A 20164-nucleotide genomic window follows, 5' to 3' on the forward strand; every position below is an offset into this window, starting at 1 on the left:
ATTGCAAAAGAAATAGATAAATGCAAAACCTCGTTAGAACTGTTGAATAAGAGTACACTAGATGGGATACCACAAGATTTTATCTTTTTGTAAATTCGTATACATCTATTGCAAAAAATTGAAATATAATTTGTCCTTGATCAAATTTTGTGATAAATTGACATCATGTGACTTTTTGATTGCTGTCGAAATTTGTCTGGCAATAGACCTTATCGGAGTTTTTGATTTTTCTAAAAAAGCGATGCATTGTGGGATTGTTTCGAGTGTGTTACAATAGAAATCTCTTAGGAACTCCTCGAGGGAATTCTATTGTAATACACTCGAAACAATCCCACAATGCATCGCTTTTTTAGAAAAATTAAAAACTCCGATAAGGTCTATTGAAATTGGTTTTAGAATTGAAAAATGTATAGTATTAGTAACAGTAAACCCAGACAGCAACAAATGTAAACAGAAAATGTGTATCCTATCAGATTCAAAAACTGATATTTTTTCTAAAAAAGACAAGGCTTTCAAATATAAAAAAAGCTGACCGGCGGACCGTCCATAAATACTCAATCTTTTCTAGGTCCCCCTCTAGGGGAAAATCTTTAGTCTTACTTTGAGGAGAAAAATTTCTGCAGGAAAAAATTTTCGCGGAATTTAGTTCCGCGTTTTTTTGACAAATTCGCAAAATTAAATTCCGCACAACACAGATATTCTAGGATTTATTAAAGATCACCTCTAAAATTGGTCTTTTGAGGGCAAAATAGGCCATATTATAAACAAAAAATTCTCTCAACCGCAAAATTTCTTCCCGCAAAAATTTCTTCCCTTATTGTAAAGAAACGAGTCTCTGTAGCTTTTAATATAAACATTCGAAAAATATTTTTCTGTAAAATTTAAGTTACCAATAATTACAAATATTTAAAAAAAGAATTATCCACCATTAGAAAACCTATTCATCTATCAATAATTATTTAGAAAAATAATCGAATTCGTATTTACATAACAAAAAATCTAAACTAAAAAGCAACAAGAAATTAACTGAAGACCATTGAAGTATCACCAAAAACCTTCTACAGGTCAAATAACAACTCTGGTTCCATAAGAAACATTTTCTATTACCAAGTTTGTCTTTGTGATTGTTTAAATCAGCTTTTCCGACGTGTCTTTCACAGATATCCCCCAAAACAATAATTCTTTTTCTATATCTGTAAGGGTTCTGACTTGTTCGGAGACCATGTAAATTAGCAAGGAGGCGCGTGATTAATCTTGAATCTCCGTCAATAAAAAAGCAATGATCCAAAACAATAGGTGATCCCATATTTTCGGTTGCAATTGAATGGATATACAAATAGTTCTTTAAAGTCTACAAAGAATTTTCTTCCAAATTCTTGAATTTAAAAGCTCCAACAATAACAAAAGGAAAGCTTTGGTTGGATTCCCCCATTTTGACATTACCCAAAAATATTTTCGTTTTTCTTCCTTATAAATGTACTAAATTTTTTATTGCCATCAAATCCTGAGTAGTTTCACTTTACCACCGGTGTTGAGTATGATTTCGTTATTCTGATGATACGATACCAATTCTGCTACTCCTCCAAACCCCTGAAAGATAGCAGAATAAAAAGTTATGATACATAATTCCCGTTTTCAAACAGAGAAGTTCCTTCATCCATCATAACTGATCAAAAAAATGACTAATCAATGGTTTTTCAGCGGTGAAAATCTGTATTAGGCAGAAAAAAAATTGTTGTTAGGGCTTATATGGCTAATATTACTCAATATGAAGCGTGTTACCATGCATGACATAACATATAACATTATTTGGAGGGTGACACCGAGTCGCTTCCCAGCCACTTCGAGTCTATATCAGTGTTTAATGAATGACTTACCTCAGTAGAACTTCCCAAATACATTTTACCGTCTTTTTGAAGCAGCCTATAAATGGAAAATAATTAATCTTCGGTTTGTGCGGTTCAATACTTTAAAGGCAGATAATTTCACGATTTTGGCCTATTTTGACTAAAGTTTCTATCAAGTAAGAATTCACGTAATATACGGACGGACGTATTTCTACCTTTTGTATTTTTTTTCATAATGTTTTGTTCTTTAAAATTATTGTTTTTGAAGAAATCGCGAGATGTTTTTCTTCAATTTTTGATCTTGAAAATTTCTGCCTACGTTGCTATACCTTATCTGGGAAAAATGTCGGGGGGAAGTGACGAAAATTTTGAAGGGGTGACGAAATTTTCCCCCTACGAATTTTTTCCCCGATATTTTATCACCCGACCAAAACTTTTACCCAATTCTTTAAACCCCAACCAAAATTAAAATCTATATTTTTTACATCTTTATTAACCGAAATAAGTGCTTTAAACGTCGATTTACAAGATCTTTTTTAAATAAAACTCCGACATTTTTTTCCCCGATAAGGTAGATTAGGAAATTCTGCATTGAGAAAATATTATACACCTAACATCAATGAAAAGCATTTAATAGCGATTGTTAAACTTTTTCGGACACTTACTGTAAATTGCGGACAACATTATCGTGAAAGATTGATATAGAAAATGGGACACCGGCTTTGGATGAGTTTCGTATCACAAAGTCACCATCCTAAAAAGTAAAAAAAAAGATTTTAGAAAACCTTGAAATAATGAAAAATCAAGGTGTGCTTCCAATGTGCTTCAAATACACGCTTATTTTCATAAGAATGGTGTAAATCCATTTCATCATGGATATTCTTAACTTTTTTGGGAAAATCATCCTAAAATATTCTTACATTATTCTTAGGTTAGAATCCTAATTCAGACTAGATTTAACATTTAGTACATACGTCTCAAGCATAAAATGGCATTTTTGTGAAAGGAGTAAGCCTTACTTGGGGGTAATTGGCGACTTATAATCGAAAATGCTCTAAAAATGTCATTCTTAGCTGAGTAGCAAAATTCCATGATGGTGATATTCTTAGCATTATCCTTAATTTTTTGTGTGTATTAGTGTATTATTATAAAAAAAAGCGTTGTATTACAGCCTTCAGGCAATTCAACGAGATTGACTTGAAAATACTACGAAATAACAAACACAAAAGGATTCATATGAGTTTCAAATGAACATAATTTCCCATTTTAGTCAAGATTTATTCAGGGGAAGATCACCTTGCTTCTTTTAGGAATACTTTTAAGTCACAATAACTTTAAACACCAAGAAGTAAACAGTGATCGTTCGAGCCATTGAACATCTCGAGTAGCAGAGAGAAATAACCTTTAACTCCCTCAAAGGTTGCCTGTACACAGACCCAGTATCTACGACTAATTTCAAAATTCATTGCCGTAGAGGGTCTGTTGCCATTGCCTTTTCTCATTTGAGATTTTTCAAATCGACCGCTGCGATGGAGTGTTGGTGAGAGAGGGGGAGACGACGAGAGAAGTGTCGCTATTTATATAAATCATACTTCATCACAGAGGTCTCCGTACGGGAATTTTTTTATCAAACAGACAATGCGCACAGAGTGTACTACGAAGCGATAAACGTGAGATACATTCTGGTACAGAGTACCTCAAGGGGCGAACAGTATCCTAAACGTAGACGTACTCACCCTTCTGTTTTGGTTCAATTTAATTTCGCACGCTCTACGATCAAGCTCCGGTTGGAACCAGGTGAAACCAGATAACGGATGGGCGGGAGCAGGCGTTTGTCTATTGATAGGCGTTGGTGCATTTGTAGATTGTGTTTGCTTTTTGTACGATGGTATACGTTCTATGGTAGGTTGAGGACAAGTATCCTTGCCTCGATCTAAACTCATTGTTGCTTGTTGGAAAGCTGGGTGGCTTGGCCTATTACAAAAAGGAAGGAAAAGTGTATCTAGAAAATGTCTGATAATTAATTTGCTGAAATATTAAATGAACAATTCCATAAAAAAGTAACAGAATGAAGGTCTCATTTAGAATAACTTTGTACGAGTATGAGTGGTTAAGTATTTCTATTTTGTAAAGTCGATATTTCGTATGTCATTGGCTATGTTAAGGTAATGTTCGTCAAAATCGTCAATATTTCATTGTTCTTTGTCAGTGTACTTTAATTGGATTAATTTTCACAAGGTTCAATTTCGCGAGACAAATTTCTCGATTTATATCCATTTTTAAGTCAATATTTTGAAAAGTTTCGCGTTGAAGTATTTTCCTAGAAGGCCTTAAATCAACTGAAAATGGTCCAAAAAATGTCAAGCTTTCGCCCAACTAAAACGTTTTGAGTTACAAAACGTCAAAAACAAAACTTTAAAAATTTCGATTTCATTCAATTTCGCGAAATTTATTTTCACGAACAAGACAAAAGTTCATTTAATTCGACTAAAGAAGCAAATCTACTCGTCGAAAGTAAACTAATGTATTTTTTTTTTTTGCATTTTATTTTCAGAATTTTAGTCCGTCACCAGTTTCAACATTATTGAAAGTCTCACATCCTTGATGAACATTGATTGTTCAGTTATTTCCATGTTAACATGCAATTTACAGCATGTCCCGAATCAAGAGGTCAGTTTTTAGTATATAAAAAAATCCTCCATCACAGTATGAGGGTTAATGATTTACAACTTGCTTTCTTTCAATCAATTAAGTTGTTTGTTCTAGCGATGAATCGAAATATCTTTTTAAACTACCGGGTGTGCCAGGAATAAGTTATTCTCTTAGATTTTTAATATTGTTGGCAGTAGTTTAGAGGTTTTTTAAAGATTGTTTCTGAATCTTACAGAGGAAAGCCTAACTTAAAATTTGGTGTATTACTTTTTAATTTTACTTCATTGGTTCAAAAGTTATGTTCAAAAACCTAAAATGTCAATTTTGAAAAATGTCAGAAAAAGGCGAAAAGCCTACAATATCAAATCAAAGAGGGTAACTTATTTCTGACACACCCGGTAATATGCGAAGGAGCTGATTGATTTTTCCAAGATTTTCTTGATAACTTAATTTGGGACACACTGTATTGGAAACGGATTACAGTAAGCCTATTATATTTGTCCAGAACTCAGCTGTCACGTCATGTCTCTTTGTGTGTCGTGTTGTTTTTTTTAGTCAATGTAGATTCATATATCACCCTACCCTAAGACACATGCAGTTGAGTGATTGACTTGAATTTCATCGGCAGATAAGCTTGAACGACGGTCATTTATACGACGAATTAATTTCGGACTTATGGCACCCAGATCGAGGCTGGTTTTTCTTTGTCCGCACTTGACGTCTTCGAGCCAGCTGTTGCTTAGACTGAATGTAGGTAGACTGCAATGGTAGTAAGGCACGTGGGTAAGAGACACAGATGGACATTGCAGATATCTCATTGCATAAAAATGATACCTCACACTTTTTTGTAAAAACTCAATTTGGGTAAAAAAGAACGAGGAACATTCTGATATACCAAATTTCCAGAATTTCTAAGGACGTTTAAGTCCCAGTAACAAATACCATTAAGTCGAGGAAGTAACCATCCTTAGAGCATCATAAACGAGATAGAAAAAAGCACTCAGCAAAGGCTCTACTTCGTGACAATAATTATCTAGGCCACTCATCACCTATCTCAAAAGTTTTACGTTTAAGACACAATGTATTACAAATTTTCTTTTTTAGAAAATCACGATATGGTCTGTCTTTTAGCTCCGTATTTTTTTAAACGGTATCAAAAAATAATTCTACAAAATCTTTTTCATTCAAACATGGTGATCTCAGCAAATGTGTAATTGTCGTTATGGCTTAGAGACTTCCACTTTCTATTTTACGAAAACTTATCAAATAAATTTTACGAATTTTCAACCTCGCGAAAAGTTTCTGTACAGTATATGGCCCCCAAAACGGAGACGGCCCCCAAAACGGAGGTTTTCATTAAAATGAAGATTCTGACTTGTAGATTTATCAGAATTAAAAGATTTTTGTTTATTTAGAAAGAATGATGGTTATACTGAAAAATGAGCATGTTTTTGATGGTTTGAGACAGATTCAAAATAACATATTTGCGTATGAAGGAGATATTTTAACACCAAAATTAGATAAAAATTGCATATAACTCACTCTAGCTCCTTGGATATTGAAAATAAGTTATGAAAATGGGGTATAGGAAACTTTCTACACCTAATGCTGTTCAGAAAATGCAGATACATCTGTGACTTTAGAGGATGGGTAAAAGCTATAGCATCTTAAAGGTCAACCAGTATTTTGGGACCCTAGAATCAGCATTGATAAAACCGAAAATTCTAAATATGAGAAACAGCAAAAAATCTTGGAATTCCATTCCTATCAGGTTGAGTTAATAGCTTATAACAAAAAATTAACATTACATATAAAAATTTTCGCTGAATCAGCAAAAATGGCAAATTCTGTCATTTTTTTGCACAGTATAGGAGAAAAATACCTTTAAAGCTTAATATTTTCAGTTTCAGTTAAGCTTTTCTTCTCAAATTTTCACAGCTTTTTCCCTACATGAATGGGACTATTTTCAAAAGACATTGATTTTCAGAAACTTGATTTAGACGTTGTTAAATCTAAATTGTCATTTTGAAAATTTCTAAATTTTCAGTTTGGACTTTGCAATATCGAAAATCTTGAAATATTTCATAAAAATCATAAATTTTACATCTATCGGGTCGTAAATTTAAGGGTAAACATAAATATGTTCATAGTTTTTCCTCCGATTACCACTGAACTTAATAATTTGATTTTAACTACACCTCCGTTTTGGGGGCCCCAAACCTGCATTTTGACAACCAGGGGTATACTGTAAAAATTTTATCAAACAAATTTATGCCCAAAACCCTCTAAATCACATTTCAAAACTATGGTCAAAATTTTGTATTAATATCTTAAAGATATCTCGAGAAATCGCTAAAATTGCAAACCTCCGTTTTGGGGGCCATTAGAAATAAGCTATCTATCTTTAAGCGATTGAAAAATATTGTTGAAATTGAAAATTTTGAAAAAGAACTGTCGGGAAATAAAGTAGAGATGTTAAAGTTTTGCATGCAAGAAAGTTTTTTGAAAAAACTCTTTTCCTCTAGCTTTGAGAGAAATTTTAAATTTGATCGCCGTTTTGGGGGCCACATACTGTACGCAAAAGCTTTTCACCTGAACTATGTAAATGTCGTGCCTAAAGGAACCATGAACAAACGCAAAGTTAAAAAAAAACAGTATTTTGCTTACCTTCCCATAAGCTTTGGAGGCATCGAGTTTTGTGGTTGTGACACTGTATGGAAAAAGAAACATGACATGATGTTTCACTTGTTCTATTTTTACTATCCAGCCGGTACATAACGTTTTTTCGACGTTTATCTAACGTTCACAGCGTCCATATAACGTTAGATGAACGTTGAAACAACGTTGTGTGCCAGCTGGGTATAAACCATGTGCGCCCCAAAGAATTGGCAGAATCTGGTTCGTAGGTAATCTTGTGTCGAGGGTTTTTGTTATACAATGGTTTTAATTCAGCATATAATACAATCAGTAGTGTGAAGCTTGGTATGTTCAGATCAAAAAGTCTCAAAGATAAAAGACAATTTCTTTGAATCTTTCTCTCGAGCAGAAGATGGCAACAGAGAAAAAACTTCGTTAGCGTATTGATATCCCTGTCTTTAAAATACCAATCAACACACCCTATTCATTACATGCACCATTGCAATGTCTTCTGATATTACATCACGGAACCAATAGCTGATTGGTAAATTCAGTCAATACGTCAATTTCAACCAATCAGATGTTGGGTCCGTGGAAGACATTGCTATGGTGCATTAGAAGGAGTTGACTTACTTTTTGGCGTTCTGGGTGGAATGTTGATTTCTTGTGAAGGTGAGGGTAAAAGGCGTTGCGGTTTCTCGTTGCGCGCTGAAATGAAAAATATTTTGAAAGATATATTGAAAATATGTTTGGCTGAAAAGGAAATATTAAGTTCTTTGGAACACAATACAGCATCAGGGGTCATCAGATCACTATCTTCGGCTTCCAAAAGCTCAAGTTTTCTAGCTAAAATAAAAGACAAACTATCAGAAAGTTTTAAATCCCCCCCCCCTCGTTCGTAATTTTTTTTAAAACAAAATCTTTATAAGTAAGGACCATGAAGACTCGACTTAGCTTACAAAATAATGAAATATAAATATTTATGCTTACGAGGTAATACAGGTTCTTGACCTTAAAAAGCAAAAAATATATATATTAACGATATCATGCATGTAAACTTGTGTTTTCTCTTTGTATACAAAGAATCAACATATCAACAGAATCCTATTTTTCATTCCCCAAAATATTAATGATCATAGTTTCTAGAGTTTCAATACCCCTCACGAAAATTCACTTTAAATTTTAGAAAAATAATTCCAATGTCAGAGGATAAGAGTTTTTTTTCTGAAATTTTGAGTTGAAGAAATGCTGTTGAGAAACAGCATACAGGTGGTGGGCGACAGCGGATTTCTAAGGTAAAATGTTTTTTGAAACTCCTGGATTTCCAATACAAAAGCAATTGAAACTCCTGGATTTCCAATACAAAATCAACTCTTTGGTGGAAAATCCTGGAATATAATGAATGTCCTAAACATCCTACTTGGTAAAGAATGTGAATAAGTTGGTACACACTGCAGGTACAAAAAGTAATTCAACGAGAAGAATGATCATCATAGTGTCCTCCCCCCTGGATTCAGGGGGGAATGGGTTTTGAGGTCAAAAGGACGTATAAGGGGGAAAGAATTTTTTGTGAAGGCAGGGGGGAGGGGAAACGAGGGGGTTGGGGGAATGGAAAATTTTCATTCTAGGCATGGGGGGGGGAACTCACCAAAATCAATTCAAAATTGAAAAACATCTGGTTTTATGAGATGATATAGCATAATGCTTAGTTTTATTAATATTATGGTTTAAAAACAACCATCCTTTCCATATATTCTTGAATTAGAACTACCTTAGGGAAAACAATAAGCTTTAAGTTCATCAAATTACAGCTTTTTAATTTTATGCTTGAGGGGGGGGGGGGCAGAAAAATTTTTGGAGGCAGGTGGGGGGGGGGGGGGGGGGGGGAAAAATGAGGGGGGGGGGGGATAGAAAATTTTCATTCTAGGCATAGGGGGGAAGAGACCCTGAAGGACACTATGATCATTACCTTTTGGTTCTAACGAGGGTGGTGGGCGCCTTTGTTGGGGTGGAGATGGACGTGAAGAGATAGGAAGTTGAGGAGGCGGTCTTTGGCTATGAGTTATCATCTCATAATCTTCTTGTATGTTATCTCGAGGATTTGGTAATCTGTCTTTAATGGACGTTCTCGGTGATTCCCCTGTAGGTATTAGAAGATTGATGATGGTCGAATGAATCGAATAGTTTATGACCTGCTTAGATATTATTACCACCTAGCTCCAAATAAGCCTAGAAATCTAAACTGGTTTGATTCAGTCACTAGGATAAATCTGATGGTAACTTGTAACTGAATTACCAGTATTCCAAGGCAAATAAAAATCTTTAAAGCGTCGAAAATGCTATATTGCCATTAGCGGTGTGTCCTAGCCTTGTGAATACGGGCTTAGTTAGCTAGGCTAGTTCCAAATTAGACGAGAAATGAAACTGCAGGCTGTGATACCGGACACTAAGTTGCACGCCACAATTATTATCCAGGATATTTTTGATGAAGGCTTAATCAATCAAATCACAGGATAGGAGTTCTTTTGAAGGAAACTCAATTCACTGATAGATATATATCTGATGGATGAGTCTCAATAAGGACGAAATGCATATGCTGCTCTGCCACCCAAATCTCCTGAGTGAATATAGTCGGAGAGAAATTCTTACTTTTTCACATATATAAAGATGTAACCTGCTAGAACATAACACGAGGATACGTGCTCTCCATTATATGATCAGTAATGTGATGAGACATACGCGATAAAATTGTCCGTCCTCCAGGTTAAAATTTCAGAAAAAACCAAACTGTGATGTTCACAGTAACCAGAAAGATCACCAGGCTGGCAAATTTTTTTCTCTTTTACTTACCTATAGACGAAGTACTTGAAGATTTTCTCGAGGAAGGATGTGAGGGTGGTAAAGCGGGCGCTTGATCGGGCGTCACTTCATAGGTTTCTTCTTCCTGTGGTGGTGGTGATGGTACTGGCATTGGTGGCCGGCTCTGAACGAAAGGTCGAGATGGGATGCCGGGGCTTTTTGCGGCTGAAGGGTGGTTACCAGGTAATGGTGGCGAACGAGGGTTCTCAGGTGCGATTTCATAAGTTTCTTCTTTATCTGGGGTCGGTACGAGAGGTCTTCCAGCCATTGGTTTGCTCTGGGAGACGGGCAGTGAGGGAGCAGATCTTTCTAAAGTCATTCGATTTAGTTGTGTAATGAATTGCTGACCAGGCATGCCTTTAGGTTTTGAGGATATGATTTCGACCGGGGAGGTTGGACCGTCTGTGACCTCATACGTTTCTTCTTCGTGGGTCATGACGGCATTTTTGGCTTGATGCGGCTCAATGTAAAAGTCCTCATGGCAGCCCGAGTCTTCGCTTTGGTTATCCATTTCATAATGTTGAGGTTCTTGAAGTTGGATCGGTTGGGGCGGTACCACCCTTTGTTGCGCTGCTGGCGTTGGAATCGTTGGGCGCTTAGAAATATTGGGTTTGGGAGCGAAGGGCGGGTTATTGTTAGAATCACTTCGACGTTGTTGTACAGGTGGTTTAGCTGATCGATTGATAGCTGGTTGTGGAGGTGAAGTTGATCTCTGTTCGAACATTGCTCGACTATTAGCGAACGATTGTTGACGATGCTTATCAATGTTTTGTGTGCGTTTATTGCTCATATTGAAGTTATCTTGGTGTGCTGCTGGAGATTGGTGTTGTGGTATTGGAGATTGGTGCTGTGGTATTGGAGATTGGTGTTGTGGTTGTCGTGCGTACCCTCCTGGACGTTGTGGTTTCTGTTGCAGAGGTGGTGGACGAGCTGTAAAAGTTGAATCGAAAGTATGAAAAATGGACTGTTTCAAACTTTGACATTCGGTGTATACTTTAAGTTGACCAAGACTGTTATAATATTCCTGAATAATATTTTGATCTGAAGCTTAAAATCTTTCCCATGATTAACTGATCATCATAGTTGTTTTCGTTCGATATCAAATTATTTCTGTCTAAATCACCATATATCGTCTAATTTTGACGAACTTGTATTAAACAAGTAATACTTTTATGGACCTACCTGGTTATGCATTTAACACATATATAATTGATATCTACGTGAGAATGAACGTTAAACAATCATTCAGAAAACAAATAATGACGATTTATTAAAATTAGTCGTTTGTTTCTTATAAAAAAACGTTTAGAAACCAAAATTTCATGCTCTTGAAATATTCTTTCATATTCAAGACTTCGTGAGCATAAAAAAACATCTATCTCATCAAAAAATTGAGTAATTTGGCTAAGAACATTGATGTATGCTTATTAATAGTGATTCTTATAGATAAAGATGCGTTTTTTGAGCTGAAAAGTTTTTTTACAAAAATCTGCTTGACCCATCTTTTACCTACTTTCATGCAAAAAATCAGAAAAAAACAACGATCCAATATTTCACAAAGTCCAAAAAACCCTTTTTTAGCCGTTTTTTGGCCCAAATTTGCCCAAAAACATTTTTTTTCGAAAATCGGGCTCAGTCACATTCGAGGGTTTATAGTTATGCATCTTTGTGCAAAAAATCATAAAGAATGAAAGAGCCAATCTCGAGAAAAGCTAATACCAAGGTAATTGATAATGTGCTTATAAAAAAATATCGAATTTGGCCAGTTTTTCTATAAAAAAAACACGCCAAGCAACCAAAATTTCATGTCTCAACACACATATTCTTCAAAAGTAAGCCCTCATGAGCAAAAAAAACTTCTATCTCATAAAGAAATTGAGTAATTTGACTAAGAACATTGATGTATGCTTATTAATAGTGATTCTTATAGATAAACTTGCGTTTTTTAAGCCAAATAAATTTTTTTGCAAAAATCTGCTTAAGCCATCTTTTACCTATGATGGTGCCCTACTTTCATGCAAAAAATCAAAAAAATTTAATGATCCAATTTTTCACAAAGTCCAAAAAACCCGTTTTTTAGACGTTTTTTGGCCCAAATTTGCCCAAAAAATTTTTTTTTAGAAAATCGGGCTCCGTCACATTTTGGCCACCACCGTTTTGCACCTTTGTACCAAAAATCAAATGATTCCTATGATTCAATCTCGAGAAAAGCTGGTAACGAACGGACGGACGGACAGAGGTGAATTTATAGGACCTTCACCCCACCGGGGTAGGTCCAAAAAACCAAACAGAATAAAAAACTCTACTTTTGGCTGGTCACAAAATAACTTGGACATTCAATTATGCTAGTCAAGAACTTTAAATACAAACACACCAACCTATTTCTTCAGTTTCTGGTGTATCATATATATCATCTTGATCGTCTTGCGACTAAAAAAAAAAACACGTGATAAATGAAAAATAAAGAAAAGGAAAGTAAAGATATTGAGAAAATACAAGTAAATTTGCTAGGGTTACCAGGACTACGCGTTTTTTTATAAAAACATCCAAATTTTTTGAAGCCTTCGAATGTTCTTAGCTTTTTGAGTTTTAAGCCTAAAATTGTTCTTAACATGTTCTTATTTTGACCATTTTGTGAAAATTTTTGACTATTTTCCTAAGAAATTGGGTGAGTTTGAGTCCACAAACCCTAAAATGTTCTTCTCTTAACATTTTGGCCAGCGAAGCCTTATGTTCTTATATAGTTTGTTCTTATAAAAAACGTGTATTCCTATAAAATATTCAGCACAAAAGCTATACGAGTGAAGTATATTGAAGTAAGATTTTTACTAAATTATAGCAGAATTGAGACAATCAAATCCCATAAAACCATGTCTTCAAGATGCTAACACAATACAATAAATTCGCTAGGGCTTCCAAAACTATTTTCCAAAAATATTAAGCACGAAAGCTATATGATTAAAATAGCAGTAATAGTTACTAAATTGGCAGAGTTGAGATATTTCAATCACAGAATAGCTATACCTGATTAAATTCGAAATAGGAACAGAACCCAAAAAGCAAAAGTAATATTCAGGCCCCTAAGCTGTACTCTGTACCAGAGTGTATCTCACGTTTGTCTACGGAAATGAATTTTTGAAATTAGCCGTAGATATCGGGTCTGTGTACAGACAACCTAAGCTGTGACTTTGATTAAAATCTATTTTCTACAGATGATGAATGCTAAAAAGTTGTTTTCAATAGACCAGATTACTTAATAATAATCTCTATCAATTTAAATTTCATGATACAACAGTCCGCCTATGTTCTTTTAAACGAAACGTATCATATCACATAGGAGCCAAAACTTAATTTAAGTTAATAGAAATCATTTCAGAAGACGCGGTTAGCTAATTTCAAAACCATTTATGAAAACAATTTACTGCTTTAAGATCGTTCATTTATAATTGCTTGGAGATAAACATCATTACCCTTCCCTCTACTCAAATGGAAAGTTGTTTTTTTTTTAACAAAACCTCGTCGTAAATGAAAACGGAAGTACAACATGCTTTAAACCTACTTCAAAGGCAAAATTTTTTTGACACAAGCCCATAATAAACTTCTCATAAACTTTTAGGGAAATAATACCTCATTTATGATGCCAAAACTAAATGAAACCAAATTCAAGATAAATGAGTAAAATACTTAATTGAAAATTTCCAAAACTGAAAGTTACCAGGTTCTGACAATACACACAAAGTATTGACAATTTTCTTTTACCCTTTCAGATGAGAGTAATCTTTAACTTAGCTCTAGTAGTTTCGACCCACATTTTGCCCTGTCTATTCTAATTGTGAATCAAAGTGGGCATAAAGTGGGCTGTCCAATGACTTTAGCTGCCAACTTTTTGCCCAACTTCTGCCTACTCTAACAATAAGAATAGACAGGGCATAAAGTCGGCCGTCTAAACTAGAGCTTAAAGTCTTTGTGTGAAAAACTATAAATTTAACTAAAAACAGATTTAAGATTATAATTTCAAGAATTCAAAGCAAAGCAAAATATCACTTACCATAGGGAAGGCTTCATACATTTTTGAATAATTCTAAAGCTTGTTTCCAAAATCCCCAAAAACTTTTTCTAAAAATCCTCAAAAAGCCTTAAACAGCCTTCCCTAAAAAACTTCCTTTTTAAACTTTCAGCAGTAAAAAATCATTAAACATAGATTTCAATCATCAAGCGTATAAACACTTATATGATACAAGTTCGATCAAAAAAGACGAGAAAATTAATGAGAGGGGATGCCCTGTGTATACAAAAAGAAAAATGATTCACCGATTTCGACAACAAGATAAACATTAAAAACAAAGAGACGTGTTTAGTCCTGTTAATAAATCGTGTACTTTGAATTTCTCAAAATGTTGACGTACTGTACACACAAATTTTTGAATCTAAACACGATAATTGATGCAAAGGTTTAAGAAAGTATATCATATAAAGCAATTTCTCTTTCAAATACTGCAGGGCATTTTTTAAGTAATTCCCAAAAATAATCCCCCCTGACCTTTTTTCCTTGACCGAAAAAATTCAAAATATCATATTGGAGCATACTAATTTAGAAACAGACTTTGAGTTCTCCAAAAACGTTCGTTACTTTCATTGTCACTATCATATCAGTCTTACAAGGAAAAGAAACCCCCAAGACTTCAAAACATTTTCCCCAAAAAGACCTTTTCCAATATGTAGATTTTCTCAACTGGATCTCGCGCTTTATAAATGGAACTTTGATGGCTTCACACAGCCAAAATTCCCCGTGTTAAAACTATGTAAGCCGATCCTATCTTGTTTGGTACTGGGGGTAATTCTAGTCCTGAATGATAAGTAACATTTGATTACTTGTAAAAAACAAATCTCAGAACTTGGTAAAATGAGGTGCTGTAAAACGATACCGTGAGAACAAAAAACACTTTTAAAATCATTTTAAATTACTTAGGAGCATTGCAAAATCATGATACAAAATCTATGTTTGTCTGAATCAGAGTTGAATCTAGGCTGCACTAGGCTTGATCAATCCGGCTATTCAAAAAAATCAAGTTAAAGTCCAGGACTTTTCCAACATCTTTTTCACATTGAACAGGACTTTTTAGCATAAGCAGGGGAAGGGTTTTAAAGGTTATCCAATACTGAAATAGCTGCAATTATCACCAAAGAAATTGTAAGCGAACAAAATTATGTTCGGGCATACAAAATATAATTTCGTCTGTGAAAAGCTTTCCGCATCGCGTTCGTACAAAAACTGTTGACAAAATAACCTACCAGATAGTTGTATGATTTGGATTCATCTATGTTGTCATTACTATTGTTAAAAGTATTCACATTTTGACTGTATGTTCTTGGTGGTGGCTGAAGCGGTGGCGAGCCTAAAAATTAATCAAGAGAAAAATTTTAGATTGTGCAACAAAATTAACACAGTAAATTTAACACATGTTATCTTCTGTACACAACTTGACAAAAAAGATTAACCTTATAGCAACAGTCCCATAAATATGATGACCAAAGTTTCTAATATTTATCGTTCCTCTCTTCTTTCTAAGAACTCGTAAACATTTATAAGAAGTTGAGAGAAATACAGTTACTACAATTGAAAGTTCATTTCGAAAAACCATCATTGTATCAAATGGTCATTCAAAATAGAGCAATTATGGAGCGATGGCTAAGTGGTCAAAGGCATCAGCGTCTCGAACCAGGGATTCGCGATTTTTATTATAATGTAACAAAGTTCTAGGCGCACGAGGGCCTCTGGAACTGATCGTGATTATACGTATTTTACAATTGTCTCGTGTTGAATCTTTTCGGGTGTTTACTCCATGCAGTGTTGAGTCTTTCTTTGAAGACTTTGACTGTCTTTGCCTCAGCGACATCTTTTGGCAATTTATTCCAGGTTGGTATAGTTCGATAAAAGAAGGAATTCGTTTGTACACCACGGAGTCCATCGCTTCCAAAGTTTGGAATCATCTCAAAGTTGTGCCTTCTGTTTGGTCGCGTTCGACGGGCTATCTTGTTTGGGATGGTATCTTTTTCGTAATAGTTGATGTGCTTGTAAAGTTGGACCATGTCACAAAAGTGTCTTCTAAACTCGAGCGTAGGAAGATCTAATTCACGCAATCGTTCTTCATAAGACATATCACGACATTTTTGAACAAGTTTTGTTGCCCGTCTTTGTACTCCTTCAATCAGATTTACGTGTTTACGTAGAAACGGAGACCATACTGACTGAGCGTACTCCAGATGCGGGCGAACAAACGCACAATACAATGTTTTAAATGTACTTGTACTCATATTTACAAATCCTCGATTGATTATGCCAAGTATCGCGTTTGCTTTTTTGACTTGCTTTGCAATGTGTTCTTCAAATGTAAGTTCTGAGTCAATGAGGATTCCAAGATCTTTTTCTTCAAAGACGTGTTCCAATTGGCGTCCATCTAGGGAATATGGATGAGCATGTTTGATGTTTCCAAACTTTCCTAGCGTCAGAACGTGACACTTTTCAGGATGGAATAGTAATAGCCAGTCTTTCGACCATTCTACAAGTGTGTCTATATCATTCTGAAGGGAAACAGAGTCTTCGATGCAATTGACTTCTTTGAAGATTTTGGTATCATCAGCAAACAGTAGGATCAATGAGATGACCTTTTCAGGAAGATCATTGATGTATAGCACGAACAGCATTGGTCCCAGTACACTACCCTGTGGAATACCACTCACTACAGGGTCTGTAGTCGAGAAGGACTGGTTCACTTTTACTGATTGAGTTCGACCTGTTAGAAATGACGTTATCCATTTTAAGATTGAACCGTTGATGCCATATGCTGATAGTTTCTTGCATAGTCGACGGTGGGGTACAGTGTCGAAAGCCTTCGCAAAATCGAAGTAGACACTATCAACAACGTTTCCTTTAGAGATGCTCTCATAACATTTATCCAGATAGTACAAAAGCTGTGTCACGGTTGAACGGTTGTTAATGAAGCCATATTGTTTGTTCGATAAAAGATTATGATCAGAAAGGTGCTTCATGATGTGTTTCCTCAGTATTGATTCCATTAATTTGCACACTACTGATGTCAAACTAACAGGTCGATAATTGACTGCCAAATTCTGAATTTGGATCAACGCTCCTTCTAATGTTCCGTTCAATTCATTCTAATCTTTAAGGAATAAATAGTCGAGCCGTGGAATAGTGAATCTCTAGAGTACGATACTTCGACCTATATAATACTCGATTGTTACTACCTTCACAAAATCCTGCATCAGCATTTTCGTAATCTTCGTCGTCAAACTGTAAAAAAAGGGGAAAATATGGAGGGTCGGTCACGTATTCAAGTTACGAATTTCCGTAAATATCCTCAAGGGTTAGATCAGAAGTTTTAACTGAAAAGTTAAAGTCTTTCCAGGTAAGATTTCATATTCTGACATCAGATGTATTTTATTGAATTTGGATGGGAATCTTTGCATTTAAAACTCTTTTTTTCACTCAATGCAGCTTGGAAACATCAGATGGATGCAATTCATACAACTTTATTTCAATTTTTAGGGAAAGAGCCTTTTATTCCTTGAAGTATTTCTGCGAGTCAAACAATCATTATCACCATCGCAGGCGCAGCAACGTCTCGTTTGAACGATGTGTTTGATCGATGTCCGGAAAAAAAGCGAAAAAAAGAATCTTTCTTACCTCATCCGAGCTCCAGCCGCCATCATCTGATTGTTGGTCTGAAAAAAAAGATACACGATACAAGAAACACGCTTTTTTTATAAGAATACACTTTATAAGAATGTCCATGATGAAAATGGCCAAAAAATAAAGAACAATCACCATCATGGATTTTGGCTACTCATGCTACGAATGCCATTTGAGAGCATTTTCAATTATAAATTGCCAATTACCCCCAAGTCAAGCTCACTCCTTTCACAAGAATGCCATTTTATGCTTGAGATGTATGTACTAAATGTTAAATCTAGTCTGAATTAGGATCCTAACCTAAGAATTCTGTAAGAATATTTTAGGAAGATTTTCCCAAAAAAGTTAAGAATATCCATGATGAAATGGATTTACACCATTCTTATAAAAAAAGCGTGTAATGGTACTAGTTCGACATTTTTATCCAAAATTAAAACGACTGGGCTAGCAAACAGCTATGTAATTGTGGGGTTACTCAATTGAAAATTTCCACCATTGTGAGTACTACCAAATGTACTTTTGAACAAGTAGAAACTTGACATTAACGCTCTAGCGGAAAAATCATAGACACCGGGAATAAAGAAGTGAAGCCTCGAATTCGCTTTAGATTTTTCAAAATCTCTTCACTCTGAGGTCATGTAAAATGTGCGACATTTGCGAGGAGGTGACCTCGCTACGGTGGTCCATTTGCGTGGGGCTCGGATGTACGAATCTCCTATTAGCAGATTCAGTAAAGCTCTGATCAGCCGAAACATGCAAAGATTACCTCATATTCTTGATAATGCTTATGTGTATAATTTTAAGCCAATCAAAACTTTACTCGACGTTTTTTCGTGATTTTTTACATGAATCTGCTAATAGGAAATTCGTGTATTCTTGAGAAATTTCACCAGCGCTCGGCCAGAAGTTGGCCCAGTGGTATAAGGCGTTGGGTTCACGCACTAGGGTTCAGGAGACAAGCGCACTAAAAGTAAACCACAGCTTCATAAAGTTTTGTCCAGTCCCTTTTTTTAAATATTACCTGTCTTCTTTCTCATAGCTTCCAACTGTTTTCTTAACTCCGGTGCTTCTAATTCGAAATATACCGATTCCCTCTTAGACAAAAGTTGATCGTACTGACCATCACTGGTTGGCTGGTTATTGGTACACGAGGGTGGAGCGCCCTTTTTTGATGTTTTACATGAAATGGCTGGAGAGGGCGGTGCTGACTCGTCCGTTAAATCCAGATAATCATAAAGGCATTCGGAAGCCATTTTTTTTGTATTATTTAAACTATTCTTCGAGTTTCAAGATTTTTTACTTAGAGAGTACTAAAGGTTGTCACGTAAAAAAACGTTTCGTTCACTTTGTGAGATACAGCCTGATCAATTATCATTCAAAAGTAAAGCCTTCGTTGCTGTAGCAAGAAGTGTCGGCAATATCACTTGATGAACTGTTCAAGATAAGCTAAGTTCTCAATTCAATTCGAATGTTCTGAACTTCCTATTTCTTATCCGTCAAACCATAAATATTTAAAAGAGTGAGGTCCAAAAATCAATGCAAGTTCAGAACAAGTCAACCATTAACAAGTGAAATGACAATAAATAAAGTTATGAAAAAATTTATGAAAGTTCACATGTACACAAGAAGGAAAACTCTTTCTCTCAAAGGGTAACCCAATCTGGCTGATTCCTATCTTTTAAATGGCCGATAAGAAATTGAAATCAAAAGAAATCATCAACATGGCAAAAATTACAAGATTATATGGTGCAAATTTCATGTAGCACGTTCAGCATCTGTCAGCATCATTGATAATCATCACCGATTCTATCTTTCATGAATCAAGGATAGAAAACAAAGAAAAAGGTAAAAAAGTAAAATGGATGAAAAAAAAATCCAAAATGACAAGTCTCTATAACTGGCAAACAAAAACATAGGGCATTCTCAAATCTGCGAAAGGCCAATACAAAAAAACGTACAAAAACTTGAACTCTACAGTATACATACCGTACAATTCAACTTTATTTCCATAATTCTTTAGCATGACAAGTTATAGTCAGATATACAAATTCAAGAGTAAAAGTAAGTAGCAAGAAGTATTCTACAGCAGTTCATACCATTTATTACACATCAACTTCATTACAGTTCAACTCAATTTCTCTTATGATTCTTTAGCTTAACAAGTCACATAAACAAAATCAAGAGTAAAGAGAGGTGATGTATAAAGTTTTGAAGGGCAGAGTAAAGTAGTAAGGGGTAACCGATTAACTTTGTAAACATAACAAAACAACTACTTGAGGTAACACTCTAAACAACTTATACACTATTCTTTAATTCTCACGCTGATGTCATCTTTAAATTTATTTGGTTATACATATATATTAGCTTCTAACATTACAGAATTGAGCAATAACTCAACTTCTAGGGCCGTTATTTTGAATCAAATTCTTGGCGTGTGGTGAAGCGACATAAAAAGTCT

General features: G+C 35.1%; 1 protein-coding gene across 11 annotated transcripts in view; it reads right to left on the reverse strand.

The window, feature by feature from the left end:
* Positions 1 to 840: 840 nt before the first annotated feature.
* The window catches only part of LOC136822654 (uncharacterized), a 32065-nt gene continuing 12741 nt past the window's right edge, over positions 841 to 20164 (reverse strand). The window contains exons 1-15 of one of the 11 annotated variants that reach the window (XM_067078925.1): positions 18728 to 18995; positions 17701 to 17738; positions 17262 to 17307; positions 15288 to 15391; positions 12374 to 12425; positions 9987 to 10925; positions 9106 to 9276; positions 8127 to 8147; positions 7770 to 7844; positions 7167 to 7209; positions 5082 to 5258; positions 3584 to 3821; positions 2513 to 2601; positions 1878 to 1923; positions 1084 to 1590 (exon numbers count right to left, since the gene is read on the reverse strand). In XM_067078925.1, coding sequence (XP_066935026.1) covers positions 1498 to 1590; positions 1878 to 1923; positions 2513 to 2601; positions 3584 to 3821; positions 5082 to 5258; positions 7167 to 7209; positions 7770 to 7844; positions 8127 to 8147; positions 9106 to 9276; positions 9987 to 10925; positions 12374 to 12425; positions 15288 to 15391; positions 17262 to 17307; positions 17701 to 17738; positions 18728 to 18959 — 2364 coding nt within the window. In that variant the 5' untranslated portion in view covers positions 18960 to 18995 and the 3' untranslated portion in view covers positions 1084 to 1497. Of the gene's footprint in view, positions 1591 to 1877; positions 1924 to 2512; positions 2602 to 3583; positions 3822 to 5081; positions 5259 to 7166; positions 7210 to 7769; positions 7845 to 8126; positions 8148 to 9093; positions 9277 to 9986; positions 10926 to 12373; positions 12426 to 14043; positions 14151 to 15287; positions 15392 to 17261; positions 17308 to 17700; positions 17739 to 18727; positions 19019 to 20164 lie in introns of those variants that run through there. The other 10 variants (XM_067078928.1, XM_067078927.1, XM_067078931.1 and 7 more) reach the window with 10 other exon arrangements.

The sequence above is a fragment of the Clytia hemisphaerica genome, unplaced genomic scaffold (assembly GCF_902728285.1).
Source record: "Clytia hemisphaerica strain Z4C2 unplaced genomic scaffold, Clytia hemisphaerica genome assembly, whole genome shotgun sequence".
Classification (NCBI taxonomy): Eukaryota; Metazoa; Cnidaria; class Hydrozoa; order Leptothecata; family Clytiidae; genus Clytia; species Clytia hemisphaerica.